Source organism: Tachysurus fulvidraco, chromosome 5 (assembly GCF_022655615.1).
Source record: "Tachysurus fulvidraco isolate hzauxx_2018 chromosome 5, HZAU_PFXX_2.0, whole genome shotgun sequence".
NCBI classification, from domain to species: Eukaryota; Metazoa; Chordata; class Actinopteri; order Siluriformes; family Bagridae; genus Tachysurus; species Tachysurus fulvidraco.
The window spans coordinates 32,795,262-32,813,453 of NC_062522.1; the positions used below are offsets into that span (position 1 = coordinate 32,795,262).

Sequence of the window (18,192 nt, forward strand, 5' to 3'; positions counted from 1 at the left end):
CACTGAACACGTTCATTCCCAATGAGGCTTTCACCTAAAGAGGAAACAGGAAACAGTATCGTCTAACAGAATAGATACTTTCTCAATCTAATCCTGCTTCTCAAAGATGTTGAGTAGTTGTCTAGAGCTGCTCTGACACTGGTGCAGATGGTTTCTATTAATGCTCATTACTTCAGAAGGCATCGTTTCCATAATAACATCTCTGACCTTTATACGGATCAGAGGTCAAACCTGATTTTGGGAACTTTTAATTTCAAATAAAACATCGTCAAAACATTTCACTGTTATGTTTAGTCTAAAATTCAAATTAAACTGAAATCCACAAACTCATAATAATCATTTAAAATTTATAAATTAAATATGATTCGGTATGATACCTGATCTAAACATTAAATGAAATTATAAATTGATTAAAAAAACATTTTTGCAATTTTGTATGTGTGTATAAGGGTTAAATATAAGGGTTATAAAATATGTAAAGGAATTGGTTTATGTTATCCTAATGCTACACTATGAGCAGTCTGCTACAACCACTGTGCAGTTCCACATCAGTTCTTTCTCACTCAACAATCATCAATGTTTCAGAACTGGATGTTTCCTTTCATTCCACTGCTTTACAACCACACGAACACAGTGATAGATGATTTACTGGAAAATTAAAAACATTAAGTAAAGAAATTATTAGTAAGCCGTGTTTACATACCATGCATGGATTATGCTTTTTGGCTGTAGCGACTGATAAACCACCACAACTAACGAACTGTTTAAAAAAAAGAAACATGATTATTTATCAAATACAAGTGAAGGTTTTTGTACATCGTTTGGAGTAACAGTGGAAAAACATCATTTTTAAATTTGAAAAATAAATGAAAAAAAAAATCAGAGAAGCAACCACGAGGCCGAGGTTACGTTATAGCACGATGCTACCAGCAGCGTGCTTCAGTATTATGGGCTGCTTGAATATAAATATAAAGATCTAATTCACTTGTGTGTTCTTCAGTAAAGTGTTAACTTACGACCAGAGATCCCCACAAAGTGATACCACTGACGACCATGGGTGTGACAATGAGAGAGGTTAAAACAATACCGAACAAGAAAGTCAAGCTTCCGATTATGATCTGCACAGTCTGTGGAGAAAAAAGCGAACGAGATTAAAACCTGGAACAATCTGAAATGTTTCTGCACACTGCTGCTCTATGAAGACGTGTGAAGATGGTATTTTACCCCCAGTGCTTTGGGCTCGCCTTTCAGAAAAGCCGAGTATCGGAAGAGTTGGGAATCAGCAGGAGCCGTTACAGGGGTCATGATGACGAGGCGTCGACAGATTTTCTAGCCAGTAGAACAACACAATAAGTAATAAAGATTTTTTTGCAATAGTTTTTATTGAGCATATATTCGTTGTAATATTCAATTAAAAAAAAAAGCAAAATAAGAATAAAAATAGAGTTTTAAATTAAGTTACCGTATATTTCTAACACCTGTCCTTAGTAACGGTAAATATATTTGAATGTAATAAAAAAATATCTTAATACTTGCTAAGATTTCATCTGTTTTACTCTACAATGCAAAATAATACTAAAAAAACATTCTTCTCTGTTTCGCTCAAAATGGCCGTGTTGTTATTTTAAATGAAAATTAATATATATTCTAAAATAAATTCTTATAAATTGTCTCTATTGAACTTGAGCAGTTGATTTCTCTCGGCCGTACTGGACGTCCTCTCACTAAAGCGTCTCTTAACACAACAGAAGGAGTTAATTTGATCATCTAGAGTTTAGTTTGATCATCTAACATTAATCTGTGTTTTTTTTTTACTGTAGGTGAAATAACTCTGATATAAACAACAACAACATAACCATAGACACAAGTGTTTACCTGATGAAGGAAGGTCCTGGTTCTCTGCCGCTTGGCTGCGTTTGCCTTGCGAGTGAGTAGAAGTTTGTAGAATATTTCTTTACTTCCTAGACCATGTGTGAGGTTGACTGGGTGTGAACCAGGCTGAAACCCATCAGCACAAAATCTGTGTGGTTAATAGGTGTGAACTAATATATTTATTATTTTATTTGAAATCTAGGATGTACATTTCTACAAGTTAAGAGTTGACTATAATTTCGTTAACCTGTTCAACTCAAGGCCTTTTTTTTAGTCTCATGCTTGAAAATGACACGATTTAAAATGAGGCTCTGTTGCTTGCAATTTCACTGCCAGTGCAAAGTTTCTGAATTTATTGCATACGCACTTATTCTGTCTGTACATTTAGATGTCTGCTGTTGAAATTTTGTTTTGTTTAGGTGGACATGGTCTCTGTAGTCTGAGTCCAGTCCCACGTCCCGGGGCGCTACACTTCTCATGTGATCAGGTGATGTGTGTAATGTTTATTAAACTACTTTCATTCATTTCATTGGCTACATTCATTTGGTTCTGCTATAAGTTTGTTTAGAGTTTGTCAGGTATTGAAACTAGTTGTAAGACACAAAAAGTTTATTGTGTTCAACGACCCCTAAAGTTTCACTTCACTGTTTAAGCTTGTGATGTGATTAGATGGTTGTTTGTGGTTTCCTGATGCTTCAGCATGAGCAGGCCGTGTGGAACAATGTGGTTCTCCGGCTTATAGTTTTTCTTATTTTAGAGAAATGCGACAAATAGCATCATAATGATATGAGTGAAAAAGGCAAGACTTTATATTTTAATGCTGTTTAAATAATCCTCAGTGGCTTGATGTTTCTCTGAAGGCTCATTCATTTATTGGGTTTATAAACTGTATTTTGGGAGAAAGATCAAGCCTGATACATTAGTCTTGAAGCTTGAGCTTTCTCACTGTACCTACGTACACATCCTTGTGAAGGAGCTGTTACTATGGTAACAGTAACAATTGCGTTAATATCACTCTGAACTTGATAGAAAATTAATGAACTCTTCGGACCAATCAGGATCCAGAATTGGACGGCATTGTGCTGTAGATGGGTATCGTGCGGATGTGGCTGAGGATCTCTGAGAAGATCATTAACAGTGAAGTGTGATGGTGTTATTACACAGTGGGACCACGTGCAAAGTTTATTGTTAACCAGACAGGTTACAGCATGAAGCATAAACAGTACAGAACTACACCATGATTAAAATTCAAATGCTTTAGGATTTTATAGAAACAGATGGATTTGGAGTCTGTGGGTTGTAGTACACAGGATTGTACATTGGTGGTGGATTCATCGGCTGTTGAAACGTCAGCTGTTGAATGGTGGGTTGTAAATTTATCGGCTGTGGGATCAATGGTTGTGAATACTGTATCGGCTGTAACAGAAATATTTAATAAAGAAGTTGTCGTAGATCAGGACAAGAATAGAATTTACTGATTGCTCAGGTTGACTTTAGTAAACATTTATGGGTTAAGTTCAGGGTCTGTGATTTTAGCCCAAATGTTCCGTCCATATTAAACCAGATAAAGACTGCAGAGCTCTTTAAGTTCTTTAAATGCCTATGATCAGTATCACACCACTACCTCCTGGCTGGCTCGCCCGGCTACATAAAAGTGGCAAGCCAGCCAGGCGGTAGTGCTGTGATACTGATCATAGTCACGAGTTAGTGGTGTGATACTGATCATAGTCTCAATGCCTATGATCAGTATCACACCACTACCTCCTGGCTGGCTCGCCCCATTACATAAAAGTGGCGAGCCAGCCAGGTGGTAGTGGTGTGATACTGATCATAGTCTCAATGCCAGCATGAAGCATAAACAGTACAGAACTACACCATGATTAAAATTCAAATGTTGTAGGATTTTTACAGAAACAGATTGATTTGGAGTCTGTGGGTTGTAGTACACAGGATTGTACATTGGTGGTGGATTCTTCGGCTGTTGAAACGTCAGCTGTTGAATGGTGGGTTGTGGTTGTGAAATATGATGTGATCAGAGCTATCTGTGAAAAACACTCAACAAGAGTCACTCACGATTCTGCTGTCGGTTTAATCGAATCCCTTACTTATCATCCTGAGGTAGTACCTGAAGGTTTTGAGCAAGAAAGTCTCAGTGGGTTACCTGCCATACCCCACTTGACAAAAAAAAAAAAAAAATTAGCTGAAAAACAAAGGTCTGATCCAGTTATTCGTGAAGTAATAACATGCCTGGAATCAGGAGCGAAACTTCTTCCTATACTGAGATATATCCAGATCTCCCTTTCTTCTTGAGGGAGTGGAATTGTCTTGTGTTGATGGACGGAATCCTGTACAGACAACAAAGAGAGGATGTCTCTGTTACCTTGTCTTGCCCGAATGTCTCAGAAACTTCGCTATAAGAAATCTACATGATCAGATGGGCCATATGGGAGTCGAACAAACTCTAAATCTGGTTTTCTCCAGATTCTATTGGGAGCTGAAGTTGAGCTGAAGTTGAGCTGAAGTTGAACAAAAGTCAAGACTTGTAGTTGCTGTGTCCATAGGAAAGCTCTACCACAGAGAATCATACCCTTAGTCAACATACAGGCCTTGTAGGCCTTTACAGCTAGTCTGTATCGACTTTCTTTTTCTTGAACCTGACAGGAGTAACATGCGTGATATTCTGGTAATCACAGACTTCTTTACTAAGTATGCTATGGCTATACCAACGCCAAAGCAAAAACTGTAGCAAAGTCCTTGTGGGATCAATTCATTGTACATTATGGCTTCAGGGAACAGTTACATGACTACACAGTTACAAGACTAGACTTTGGTCATTATGTAATGACCAAAGACTCACTGGAAGGATTTTGTTAAACCTATGGTTCATGCGTATAATTGCACCAAGCACGAGACCGAATCCATTGCCAGTGAATGAGTCTATTAATCTATTATCTTATAAATCTGTAAGAGTACACTTATGTTATGTAACACTGAAGGCCCTGTTACATTAACATTTATACTGCAGGACTGAAAGGTGATGCTGAAAATGTGGCTCCTCAGTGGAAATCCATGAATTTCTTTAAATAATCTGTCATTAATATTACAGTAATGCTATGTTTTGTTTTATTTTAAATTCTAGCGCTGTACGCAGCCCAACAGTCAGGAAGCGGTTAGTGCTTTCTGGATGCTACATCATGAACAGGACCTGTGTGTACAAATAGCATCATTTCAATACATACTGTATCATCAGGGTCCAAGCACCTTCATCCTCCATGATATCACCCCCTAGTGGTCAGATCATTATGTTACACACAACAATAAATTCATACATGGGTTCATAAATGAACAAACTTACATTTAAAGTAACACAGTGATCATTAAAATCCAGTTTGAGAGTGTTTCATACAGAAGAAGAGAAGGAGAGAACCACCTGCAGCAACAGCTTAGTTCTGCTGCTACTCTTTTGTTTGATGCAGTTTTAATTACTAGTGGTTTTCTTGGTTATTCTCTCTCTCTCTCTCTCTCTCTCTCTCTCTCTCTCTCTCTCTCTCTCTCTCTCTCTCTCTCTCTCTCTCTCTCTCTCTCTCTCTCTCTCTCTCTCACTCAGTTAAATAAAACATGTTTGTGCTGAGCCTTAGACAGAACTGTTACAGTTAAAATGTGAAAGAAAGAAAGCACCGAGTGTGAGACGTTTATGTGAAATTAGCCATTGTTGCAGGTTCCTGAGCACTGAGACACTGATGCTTGTAGCTCCAGGGCTTGGATTCTTAATTATGGTGTAAAGAGCGTTTTAAATTTCATTTGAGATCAGCAACTAAAGATAAAGCTCTTCCTGGAGTATCTAAACCAGTCCCAGCATACAGATCATTTTTGTTCTCCTATGGGACACATTACTGACCACTTTGTCCTGCATTTTTCCTGCTTTAATTATTCAGACGACTGAAATTAAGAGTTTTTGATCCATTTCCTCAGAAGAAACGCTTCAGATAAGCCAAGGACTCGAGAGTCACTCATCTGGTCTAAAAGACGCCGTGATGGAATTGAGAGATTCTAAATTGAAAGACAGAAAATAAAGAGTCTCAGTGCTCCAGTGTGGTTCCTACCATGCCCTTGTGGACAACATCATCTTCAGGATCAATACAAGGTTGAGAGAAGGATGTGTTTTGGTGCTCTTTGATAATAATATTGATCATGAAATGAGCTCCAGTGATCCTGACAACTTCTGCTCTTCAGAGCTGACTGATCCAAAATGACTTCTGCTTGGAGTCTCATCAATTGGAACCTGATCTCTGTTGATAAGAGCTGATCTACATGGAGGCTAGATGAAATTACATGAGATTGCAGTGGATGGTATCACTTACATAATGAAGGATTGATATGAACAGTTTTGCTCTCAAATCTCCATTTGGTATCAGCTCTTCACCACTTGATTTAGCATCCCACTCTCAGTGTTTATAAGGATTTAAAATCTCATTTTCAGTGTTTATAATAATTTATAACCCCACTCTCAGTGTTTATAATGATTTATAATCCCACTCGTGCGTATTTATTATTAAGTCTTTATTATTATTTATAATCCCACTCTTGATGGTTTATAATGATTTATAATCCCACTCTCAGTGTTTGTTTAAAATGATTTATAATCTTGCTCGGGTGTTTATTATGATTTATAATCCCACTCTCAGTGTTTAGAATGTTTTATAATCCCAATTCCATGTTCTCTTTTCAACCTGGTTCTTGTTTCTTAATTATATCCTCTCAGGGAGTTTTCCTCACCACCGTCACTTCTGACTCATTCACTTCTGATAATCTGATCAACTTTTTATTTACATCCCGAATGACTTGAACACATTAACGCCTTTAAAATATTTGGAACATTCCACACATGGTGACTGCTTTACCTCAGACACTGGAGACTCCTGTTATATTTAGAGTATGTTTCTGTAGCACATTAATTTAAATCTGTATAAATATAAACTGTCAGATCTGCTGTTATTATAAAGCACTCAACATCATCTGACCAATCAGAAGCCAGAACCCAACACTGTTGACTCAATGATATTTTATTTTAACACAATGGCTCAAGACCTCATGCTGATGTGTGTTGTTAAAGGAGATAAACATGGATGTTATTGCATGCAGAAAGTTTATTTGTTAACCATACAGTCAATCATTATACAGTACAACTGCTCTGCTGTCCGGAATCTTGCATTTTTACTTCTATAGGAAAATCTTTTATTTAACCTTTAGGTCATTTTTAGACACAAAGATTAAACAGGAAGCAGGATTTGACTGCAAAAATATGGCAATTTTCAGAACTACATCATTTTTAATCACTTAAACATTGTAGGTGGTTACAGGAGATGGAACTTGTTGAAGTTGTGGAACTTGGTTGTAGGCAGGAGTGTGGATCAACTGTTGATTCATCGGTTGTTGTTGTGTATATATCACCTCTCTAGTCACCTGCTGTGAATATATTATTATCATTTATTTTATTTTATTTATTTATAAGGATTGTCATTTTTAAATACTGTCCTAATAAGCACGTAATAAATAAATGTGTAGTACGGTCTAATGAGGATGAAGTAAACTAGAGCACTTTTTTTTTTAAAACACAATAGGATGAGATTTTTTTTGCAGAAATTTATTGAAGAGCTGTTTTAAAAAATAACATGTAGAAGTAACAGAATCAATGCATTTAGACTCATTTGCATCTGCCGTGTGATTTATGATGAAGTTTATTCTTAAAATGATGAATGAGGTGTTTTTTTTTTCTTTGTGTGCATTTCCACAGATGGGTTTCAGTTTAGAGTTTCAGTTTTACTCTAGAAACCACACTCTGTTCCTGTGTTCTAGGTCTAGTCTGTGTTTAGGGCCTCAGTCTGTGTGAACATGATAGAATAAAAAGATCAGAAACAGACTCACTGTAGTTGTGGAGCAGCAGGTAGCTTTACAGGCGACAGCATAATTGCAGATAGAAATGATGAGCTCGAGCACAGCGAAAACCAACAACACTCCATAGATTCCATACCACTGACCCAAACAAACAGACAAACCATCAAATGAGTGAATAAATATAAAACGTAAGCACTTTTCTAACATGCAAATATATAATCTGTTTAATAATAATAGTTTTCTTCCATACTGTGACAGCTCTAAATAGTAAAAGAAATATTCATGGCATGAAAATGACTCTGAACACTTAAATGTTGTGAAAAAAGAGGAAGTTAATTATTTATATAATTATTATTTGTTTCTTTTTTTACATAAATAAATATATTAATTAATTAGTTAATTTATTAATTGTATCTTAATACAAATAAGACAGCATATGTGTGGCTGAAAATGTAAGAGCTAATAAAAAAAACTACACCAGGTTACGTATGTAACCCGGTTCCCTGAGAGGGGAACGAGACGCTGCGTCAGTGCTGACGCTATGGGAATGCTTCTTTGAGGAAGTTGTGTCTGAAGCTCTGTGTGCACACACGCCATTTAATGGCTCGGAAAGGACACGTGACGGAGTTAATTACTCGCCAGTAAGTCCATATAAGGGCATCTACGTCACGCTGCTCCAGCTCTCTTTGTCTGAAGGAAGCGCGAACGGATGCCTGGGGCGTGGCCAGCAACGCAGCGTCTCGTTCCCCTCTCAGGGAACCGAGTTACATACGTAACCTGGTGTAGTTCCCTTTCGAGGGAACTCGACGCTGCGTCAGTGCTGACGCTATGGGAATGCCAATACCCACGCCGCCACGCACCAGTCGATGACTGCGCCAGAGGCCGTGAGAGAGCACGAGCAGACTGGGAACAGCACATCATAGGCCCCGCAGTACCTGGGACCCTGGAGTGGGGTCCAAGTCCAGGTCATAGAATCTGATAAAGGTGTGCGGAGAGGACCATCCTGCTGCAGCACAAATATCTTCAATGGGGACACCCCTGTCCAAGGCACTGGATGAGGCGATACCCCTAGTGGAGTGGGCCCTGATGCCAAGAGGTGAGGCATGACCGCGCACCTCATAGGCCTGAGTAATGGCCTCCACCACCCTGTGCGCCAGGCGCTGTTTGGAAACTGGATTACCCCTATTCCGGCCCCCAAAACAGACAAAAAGGGCAGAGGAGTTACGCCACGAGCTAGAGCGGTGGACGTAAGTCCTCAGGGCCCTTACCAGGCAAAGCAAGTGCAGCCTCTCCTGCTCCGCCAACTCATGGGGCGGGGGACAGTAGGCTTGCAGGATGATTGGACATCCCGCCATCCTGGGCACCTTAGGGACATATCCTGGCCTGGGGTGCAGGATAGCCTTGGACATACCGGGGGCAAACTCTAGGCAGGCGGGGGCGATCGACAAAGCCTGCAAATCCCTGACTCTCCTGAGAGAGGCCAAGGCAAGAAGCAGAGCAGACTTCAGGGTCAGAAACTTCTCAGAGGCTGACTCCAAGGGCTCAAAGGGGGCTTCCAGCAGCCCCTCCAGGACCACGGAGAGGTCCCAGGAAGGAAGGCGTGGCCTAGAGGAAGGCCTCAGCCGCCTGACACCACGCAGAAAGCGAGAGACCAAAGGGTGCCTACCCAAGGAGGCCCCAAGGACAGGTTCGTGGTTCGCGGCAACTGCGGCCACGTACACCTTTAGAGTAGACGGGGACAAGCCCTGAGAAAAGCAAGACTGCAGGAACTCCAGCACTGTACCAACCGGGCAGTGAACTGGATCCTGAGAGTGCTCGTCACACCAGAGGCGGAAAAGCCTCCACTTCAGAGCATACAGTTTCCTAGTGGAGGGAGCCCTAGCATTCAGAAGAGTCTCTGTCACCTCAGTTGAGAGGCCTGCGTCTAGGAGCTGGTCCCCCTCAGGGGCCAGACCCAAAGCTTCCACATCTCGGGGTGGGGGTGAAGAATTGCCCCCTGCGCCTGAGAGAGGAGATCCCTCCTGACGGGAACCTCCCATGGAGTGCCGTACTGGAGGGAGACTAGGTCCGTAAACCAAACCCGAGAGGGCCAACGGGAGGCAACTAGGAGAAGGTTGACCCGGTCGTGGCGCACTCTGGCTAGGACTTGCGGGAGCAGAGCTACCGGGGGAAAGGCGTACAGACGGAGCCTCGGCCACGTCCATACCAGGGCATCCAGGCCCAACGGGGCCGGGTGAGAGAGGGAGAACCACAGCGGACAGTGGGTCGACTCCTCTGAGGCGAACAAATCCACTTCCGCCCGGCCGAAAATCTGCCAGATTCGCTTCACCACGTGAGGGTGAAGACGCCACTCCCCGGGCCTCAGCACCTGCCTCGACAGGAAGTCTGCCTCCCGATTTACACGCCGTGGGATAAAAACCGCTCTTAGCAAAAGAAACCTGGTCTCTGCCCAGAGCAGAATCTGCCACGCCAACCTGAACAGGGGGCGTGAACGCAGACCGCCCTGATGATTGATATAGGACACCACCGCGGTGCTGTCTGTTCGCACTAGGACATGACAGCCCTCCAGGTGCGGGAGAAAGTGTTGCAACGCTAGGAACACAGCCCTCATCTCCAGGCAATTTATGTGCCATGAGAGACAGGGGCTCTCCCATAGACCCTGGGCCGGGCGGCCATCTAAGGCTGCGCCCCAGCCCGAAAGCGAGGCGTTCGTCGAAAGAGTCCTGCGACGGTGACACGCCCCTAGAATGGGACCCAAGGCCAAGAACCGGGGTCTTTTCCACATAAGGAGGGTACGAAGCCCACAGCGCGTAACCCGTATAACCCTGAGGGGATGCCTGCGAGGATGAAAGCCCGCCCCCTTGAGCCAGAGCTGGAATGGCCTCATGTGAAGCAGACCCAAAGGAATAACGTTGGCTGCTGCTGACATGAGTCCGAGCACCCTCTGTGCCTCGGCAACAGAGAGGCTGCGGCCTAGCCGAATAGCTTTCACCGCTGACAAGATGGAGGCCACCCGGGTGGGAGACAGATGTGCCCGCATCGTGGTGGAGTCCCAAACCACCCCCAGAAAGGGGTTCTCTGAGAAGGAGAAAGCACACACTTTCCTGGGTTCAGCCTGAGTCCTAAGGACCTCATGTGGGCAAGCACAGCATCTCGATGCCTGGCTGCCATAGCCTCCGACTGGGCAAGAATGAGCCAGTCGTCCAGGTAGTTCAGTACACGGATGCCCTGGAGACGCAATGGTGCCAGGGCAGCATCTATGCACTTCGTGAACGTGCGTGGTGAAAGGGCTAGGCCAAAAGGAAGGACAAGATACTGGTACGCTTCGCCCTTGAAAGCGAACCTGAGGAACTTCCTGTGCTCCGGCAGAATGCTTATGTGGAAATAAGCATCCTTGAGGTCGATCGTGACAAACCAGTCCTCGGATCTGATCTGGGACACGATCATCTTGAGCGTGAGCATCTTGAACTTGTAAGTCTTCAGAGTACAGTTCAGAGCCCGCAGGTCCAGAATCGGACGCAGCCCCCCGTCCTTCTTGGGAACAACAAAATATCGGCTGTAAAAGCCGGAGTCCCGCTCTGGGAGGGGAACATGCTCTATGGCCCCTTTCTCCAGAAGTGAGAGGAGTTCCTCCCGGAGGAACGCCGCCTGGTGCCCGCCCACATTTGTGGACAACACACCCTGGAAACACGGAGGACGGGAGGAAAACTGGATCCTGTACCCTCTTTCCACAGTATTCAGGACCCACTGAGACACCCCTGGCAGAAGTTTCCACGCTGCCAGGCTGCCTGACAGTGGCGTCAAACTTGTGCAGACCTCCCGGGTGCCCTGAAACAGCGCACCGGCAGGCGCGAACCCGGGAAGATCCGCACAAGAAAGGGGAGCCGACACAGGCCCCACTGCCCCCGAAACGACAAAGGCGGCGGGGCAGGCAGTAGGGGGAGCGTCTCTGAATAGGGCGCTCCCAGGAGCCCCTGCTCTCGGGCATCAGGACTCCTTCGTGGCCCGCTTGGCTCAGAGGACAGACCTAAGGTCCTCTCTCACCGGACGGGTCCGGGTCCGGGCGTGTGAACCGGCCTCCCTAGTTTTAGACGGGGGGGCTCGGGCCGCCACACTAGCTCTTCTCACTGCCCTGAGTGAGCTAGAAGGGGGGGGGGGCGGCTAGATGATGGCCCAGGCTGCTCCCTGCGGCGAGGGAGAAACTCCTTGAACGCCGCTGACTGGCGTTTCACCTCCTGATGCCTGTCGACGACAGTACTAACTGCGTCGCCGAACAAGCCCTGAGGTGAAACTGGGGCGTCCAGGAGAAAGGACTTATCCTTCTCCCTTATGCCCGTCAAATTAAGCCACAAGTGCCTCTCCGCGGCAACCAGCGCAGCCATAGTACGGCCTATAGAGCGGGCCGTCTGCTTCGTGGCACGGAGCGCGAGATCAGTGGCGCAGCGGAGCTCGGACACCGCCTGAGGTCCCAGCCCTTCACCGCCATCCAGCTCTGCTAGCAGATCAGGATGGTAGGCCTGCAAGACCGCCATGGTGTGCAGCGCTGCACCCGCTTGACCCGCTGCCTCATAGGCCTTACCCACAATGGCCGGAGTGGTCCTACATGGCTTGGATGGAAGGGCAGGTTTTCTCCATGCGGGCGATGCAGGGGAGAGATAACTGGCTAGCGTCTCTTCAACCCTCAGCATCGTCCTATACCCATGGTCTTCAAGCCCATTAATGGCTGAATAGTCTGACATGGCTGGAGAAAATACACGCGCCGAAAAGGGATTTTTCCAAGACCTCGTTACCTCAGTATAGAGGTCTGGAAGAAATGGCAGACGCCTGCGTGCAGGTGGCTGACGGCCTGAAGTGAGAAAGCGGTCGTCCAGCTTAGAATGGGCGACACCAACTACCTCCTCAGGCCAATCTAAATTCAGCTTCTCAACAGCCCGAGTTATTACCTCGAGGAGCTCCTTCGAACGCGACTGATTGCGTCGGCCGTTCTGAGGTGGAAAGCCCCTCCCCTTCAACATCGAGCTCCTCAGAGCCAGATGCGGAAAGCAGCATGCTCTCTTCCGGGTTGGGAGAAATCGCAGCGCGAGCTCCCGAACGCGAAACCGAGCGATCGGAGTCAGGGGAGAGGGCAAGAGAAAGGGGAACACCCGTCTCTTGCTTCGCCTCCGCTAACTCAACCTGGGAACCCCATGATTGAAGCCGCCGCGCTGCCTCGGCAGACGCAGGACCCGAACCACGAGGCGTAGCCGAAGCTGAAAACACAGCCAGGCGGGATCAGAGCGTGCGGAGAGGGAATCCCTCACAATGCACGCAGCCGGCTCCCTCGAGAGCCGACCGGGCATGCTCCTCTCCCAAACACACCACACAAAGAGAATGCGTGTCGTCCGCCGTGATAAAGCGGGGGCAAGGATGCACGCATCTCTTAAAGTGCTTAGACTGCAACATTTTGCCTAGTCTTTCCCTATTTTTTTTCTTTCCCTGCACTTGACAGACAGACAAACGACACACATACACAGAGCGCTTCCTGAAGACAAAGAAAGCTGGAGCAGCGTGACGTAGATGCCCTTATATAGACTTACTGGCGAGTAATTAACTCCGTCACGTGTCCTTTCCGAGCCATTAAATGGCGTGTGTGCACACAGAGCTTCAGACACAACTTCCTCAAGAAGCATTCCCATAGCGTCAGCACTGATGCAGCGTCGAGTTCCCTCGAAAGGGAAACAAAAAACATGTGATTTGGGGACACGTAGAATGAGATACAAACCATTGCTTGAACGCGCCGCTCACATCTGGATGAGGAATAGTCTGAGGAATATTTGTCATTTACACAAAGTTCAATGGAGATGGAGAAAGGCCGAAACAACATGTCCACTGTGAAGAGAATGATAAAGACACCTGCAACCACAGCACTGAACACGTTCATTCCCAACGAGGCTTTCACCTAAAGAGGAAACAGGAAACAGTATCGTCTAACAGAATAGATACTTTCTCAATCTATACAGGAAACTCTAGATCCTGATTGGTCTGATTAGAAGATGTTGAGTAGTTGTCTAGAGCTGCTTTTTACTTCAGAAGGCCTTTATACGGGTCAGAGGTCAAACCAGATCTTTTGTTTCTCTGGAAATTTTAATTTTAAATGAAACATGATTTTAAGTGAAATGTTTGTGCTTAGGTATGTTAATAAGACGCAACGCAGCTCGTCAGAACATTTGACTGTTATGTTTCATCTGAAATTCAAATTAAACTGAAATCCACACAATCATGATATTTCTGTCAGGACCACTTTGTCACAAGGGAATTTATTAGCTGATATGCATACAGTTAGTGTTAGCGGTATGGTTTTGTTCTGGGCAAGAATCCACACGCCCGTCCATGCACATGCATGGACAGAGCGGGGAGAGCAGCGACTAGAAAATAGAATAGACCCCCCGTATAACAGAACCACTTATCATGCATAGTATTGATATATGGATAGATAGATAATTAAATACTTAGAGAGAGAGAGAGAGAGAGAGAGAGAGAGAGAGAGAGAGAGAGAGAGAGATAAAAGTATGTGGAGATTTATGACGTAAACTGGTACAGCGAACACGAGTTCCGGCATGGTGGAGTCGGGGTTGGAGGAGGGAGTTTAGATCGCAGCAACTGATTAACAGCTGATGCACGCTTGACGACGTGGCCTGCCAGAACTAATGCAATGCTTGATCAATTTTAAATGTATGAAATAATCCTCCTCCAACATTAAATGTAATTATAAATTGATTAAGAAAATTTTTTTTTGCAAGTTTGCTTGTATGTATAAGGGTTAAATATATAAAGGACTTGTCAGGAAGTGGTTTATTTTATCCTAATGCTACACCATGAGCAGTCTGCTACAACCACTGTGCAGTTCCACATCCGTTCTTTCTCACTCAAGAACCATCAATGTTTCTGAACTGGATGTTTACTTTCTTTCCACTGCTTTACAACCACACAAATACAGTGATAGATGATTTACTGGAAAATTAAAAACATTAAGTTAAGAAATTATTAGTAAGCCGTGTTTACATACCACGCATGGATCATGCTTTTTGGCTGTAGCGACTGATAAAGCACCACAACTAACGAACTGTTTAAAAAAAGAAACATGATTGTTTATCAAGTACAAGTGAAGGTTATCAGCTTGTATCACTGTTCAACTCTTAAAACTTCCTCTATTATCTAGAGTCATAACCAGAATTGTATTACAACAAACTGTATTGAAGTAAAGTTTAACTTTATAGTTTATTCTCTCTTTCTTACACAAACTAGCACATATTACTGAAGCATGGTGGCGGTAGCATATTGTTAAGTATTAACCCTGGCCTTTTATACACCTCAATATAAATACACCTGTTTGTAAGAAAGCAAACCTAAACAATGAGAATAATGAAATAATGTAAAAAATAATGAAAACAAAGAAAATACAGTATTAAAAGAAATCTGAGAGAAAGGAAAAGCATCTGTCATTTTTTGTACATCGTTTGGAGTAACAGTTGAAAAACATCATTTATTAAATGTGAAAAATAAATGAATACATAAAAAAAAATCCTCCAGACATAATTGAGTATTCAGAGAAATCAGAGAAGAAACCACGAGGCCGAGGTTACGTTATAGCACGATGCTACCAACACCGTGCTTCAGTATTATGGGTTGCTTGAATATAAATCTATGAATCTAATTCACTTCTGTGTTCCTCAGTAATGTGTTAACTTACGACCAGAGATCCCCACAAAGCTATACCAGTGATGACCATGGGTGTTGGAATGAGAGAGGTTAAAACAATACCGAACAAGAAAGTCAAGCTTCCGATTATGATCTGCACAGTCTGTGGAGAAAAAGAGCGAACGAGATTAAAACCTGGAACAATCTGAAATATTTCTGCACACTGCTGCTCTATGAAGACATGTGAAGATGGTATTTTACCCCCAGTGCTTTGGGCTCGCCTTTCAGAAAAGCTGAGCATCGGAAGAGCTGGGAATCAGCAGGAGCCGTTACAGGGGTCATGATGATGAGGCGTCGATATATTTTCTAGCCAGTAGAACAACACAATAAGTAATAAATATGTTTTGTAATAGTTTTTATTGACCATATATTCGTTGTAATATTCAATTCAATTCTTTTGTAAAGCACTTGTAACAATTCACATTGTCTCAAAGCAGCTTTATAGAAGTATAAAAAACAATAAATACATATATGTAAAGTTTTAAATTAAGTTACTGTATATCTCTAACATCCATCCGTAGTAACAGGAAATAAATTTGAATGTAATAAAAAGATCTTGAGATCCTAAGATTTCATCTGTTTTACTCCACAATGAAAAAAAAAGAGAAATAAAAAAAACCTTTCTTCTCTGTTTGGCTCCAAATGGCCGTGTTGTTATTTTAACTGGAAAATAAAAAAAAATTCTAAAATAAATTCTTATAAATTGTCTCTATTGAACTAGAGCAGTTGATCGCTCTCGGCCGTACTGTACGTCCTCTCACTAAAGCATCTCTTAACACAATAGAAGGAGTTTAGTTTGATCATCTAGAGTTTAGTTTGATCATCTAACATTAATCTGTGTTTTTTTTTACTGTAGGTGAAATAACTCTATGATATAAACAACAACAACAACAACAACAACATAACCATAGACACAAGTGTTTACCTGATGAAGGAAGGTCCTGGTTCTCTGCCACTTGGCTGCGTTTGGCTTGTGAGCGAGTAGAAGTTTGTAGAATATTTCTTTACTTCCTAGACCATGTGTGTGAGGTTGACTGGGTGTGAACCAGGCTGAAACCCATCAGCACAAAATCTGTGTGGTTAATAGATGTGAACAAATATAGTTATTACTTTATTTGAAATCCAGGACATACATTGGGGGCACGGTGGCTTAGTGGTTAGCACGTTTGCCTCACACCTCCAGGGTCGAGGTTCGATTCCCGCCTCCGCCTTGTGTGGGTGGAGTTTGCATGTTCTCCCCGTGCCTCGGGGGTTTCCGCCGGGTACTCCGGTTTCCTCCCCCGGTCCAAAGACATGCATGGTAGGTTGATTGGCATCTCTGGAAAAATTGACCATAGTGTGTGAGTGTATGAGTGAGTGTGTGTGTGCCCTGTGATGGGTTGGCACTCCGTCCAGGGTGTATCCTGCCTCGATGCCCGATGATGCCTGAGATAGGCACAGGCTCCCCGTGACCCGAGAAGTTCGGATAAGCGGTAGAAAATGAGTGAGAGGGAGGACTTACATTTCTACAAGTTAAGAGTTATAATTTCGATAAACTGTTCAACTCTAGGCCTATTTTTTAGCCTTATGCTTGAAAATGACATGATTCAAAATGAGAGTCAGTTGTTTGTCACTTTCATTGCATGTGTAATGTTTCCGCATTTATTGCCGACGCAATTATTCTGTCTGTACATTTAGCTGCTTGCTGTTGAGATTTTGTTTTGTTTAGGTGGACATGGTCTCTGTAGTCTGAGTCCAGTCCCACGTCCCGGGGCGCTACACTTCTCATGTGATCAGGTGATGTGTGTAATGTTTATTAAACTACTTTCATTCATTTCATTGGGTACATTTATTTGGTTCTGCTATAAGTTTGTTTAGAGTTCGTCAGGTATTGAAACTACCCCAACAACCCCTAAAGTTTCACATCCCTGCTTAAGATTGTGATGTAAGTAGGTCATGCTTTTAGAGTTTGTCAGGTATTGAAACTAGTTGTAAGACACAAAAAGTTTATTGTGTTCAACAACCCCTAAAGTTTCACAGCAGTTTAAGCTTGTGATGTGATTAGATGGTTGTTTGTGGTTTCCTGATGCTTCAGCATGAGCAGGCCATGTGGAACAATGTGGTTCTCCGGCTTATGGTTTTTCTTATTTTAGAGCAATGCTTACAAACATACATCATAATGATATGAGTGAAAAAGACAAGACTTTATATTTTAATGCTGTTCAAATAATCCTCAGTGGCTTGATGTTTCTCTGAAGGCTCATTCCTTTATTGGGTTTATTTATTAATAAAACTGTATTTTGGGAGAAAGATCAAGCCTGATACATTACTCTTGAAGCTTGTGCTTTCTCACTGTACCTGCGTACGCATCCTTGTGAAGGAGCTGTTACTATGGAAACAGTAACAATTGCGTTAATATAACTCTGAACTTCATAGTAAATTAATGAACTCTTCGGACCAATCAGGATCCAGAATTGGACGGCATTGTGCTGTAGATGGGTATCGTGCAGATGTGTCTGAGGATCTCTGAGAAGATCATTAACAGTGAAGTGTGATGGTGTTATTACACAGTGGGACCACATGCAAAGTTTATTGTTAATCAGACAGGTTACAATCAGACACACTCACAGAATTGGTCCATAGATACGAAACAAAATAATTAAAGACGAGATGCTAGATTATTTTAGTAGCTCTGCAGTCATCGTTTTT

At 43.2% G+C, this 18,192-nt stretch overlaps 2 protein-coding genes across 6 annotated transcripts in view; both read right to left on the reverse strand.

Moving 5' to 3' along the window:
* The window catches only part of LOC113663652 (membrane-spanning 4-domains subfamily A member 4A-like), a 35,726-nt gene extending 33,741 nt beyond the window's left edge, over window positions 1–1,985 (reverse strand). For all 4 annotated transcript variants that reach the window (XM_047813268.1, XM_047813267.1, XM_047813270.1 and 1 more), the window contains exons 1-5: window positions 1,876–1,985; window positions 1,225–1,329; window positions 1,017–1,127; window positions 704–760; window positions 1–34 (exon numbers count right to left, since the gene is read on the reverse strand). The exon at window positions 1–34 is cut by the window's left edge and continues 146 nt beyond it. In XM_047813268.1, the coding sequence (XP_047669224.1) occupies window positions 1–34; window positions 704–760; window positions 1,017–1,127; window positions 1,225–1,305 (283 nt within the window). In that variant the 5' untranslated portion in view covers window positions 1,306–1,329; window positions 1,876–1,985. The remainder of the gene's footprint in view (window positions 35–703; window positions 761–1,016; window positions 1,128–1,224; window positions 1,330–1,875) is intronic.
* A 4,975-nt stretch (window positions 1,986–6,960) lies between these two features.
* LOC113638706 (membrane-spanning 4-domains subfamily A member 4A-like) lies at window positions 6,961–16,636 on the reverse strand. 2 transcript variants are annotated; one of them, XM_047813282.1, is made up of 7 exons: window positions 16,430–16,636; window positions 15,706–15,810; window positions 15,497–15,607; window positions 14,813–14,869; window positions 13,529–13,705; window positions 7,798–7,905; window positions 6,961–7,335 (listed from the first exon to the last, which is right to left on the reverse strand). In XM_047813282.1, exons 2-7 carry the CDS (start codon window positions 15,784–15,786, stop codon window positions 7,210–7,212), a joined length of 660 nt encoding a protein of 219 aa, XP_047669238.1. In that variant the 5' UTR covers window positions 15,787–15,810; window positions 16,430–16,636; the 3' UTR covers window positions 6,961–7,209. The 2 variants fall into 2 exon arrangements, with proteins under 2 accessions (XP_047669238.1, XP_047669237.1); XM_047813281.1 differs by having other exon boundaries at window positions 6,961–7,338; window positions 16,430–16,630.
* Window positions 16,637–18,192: the final 1,556 nt, after the last annotated feature.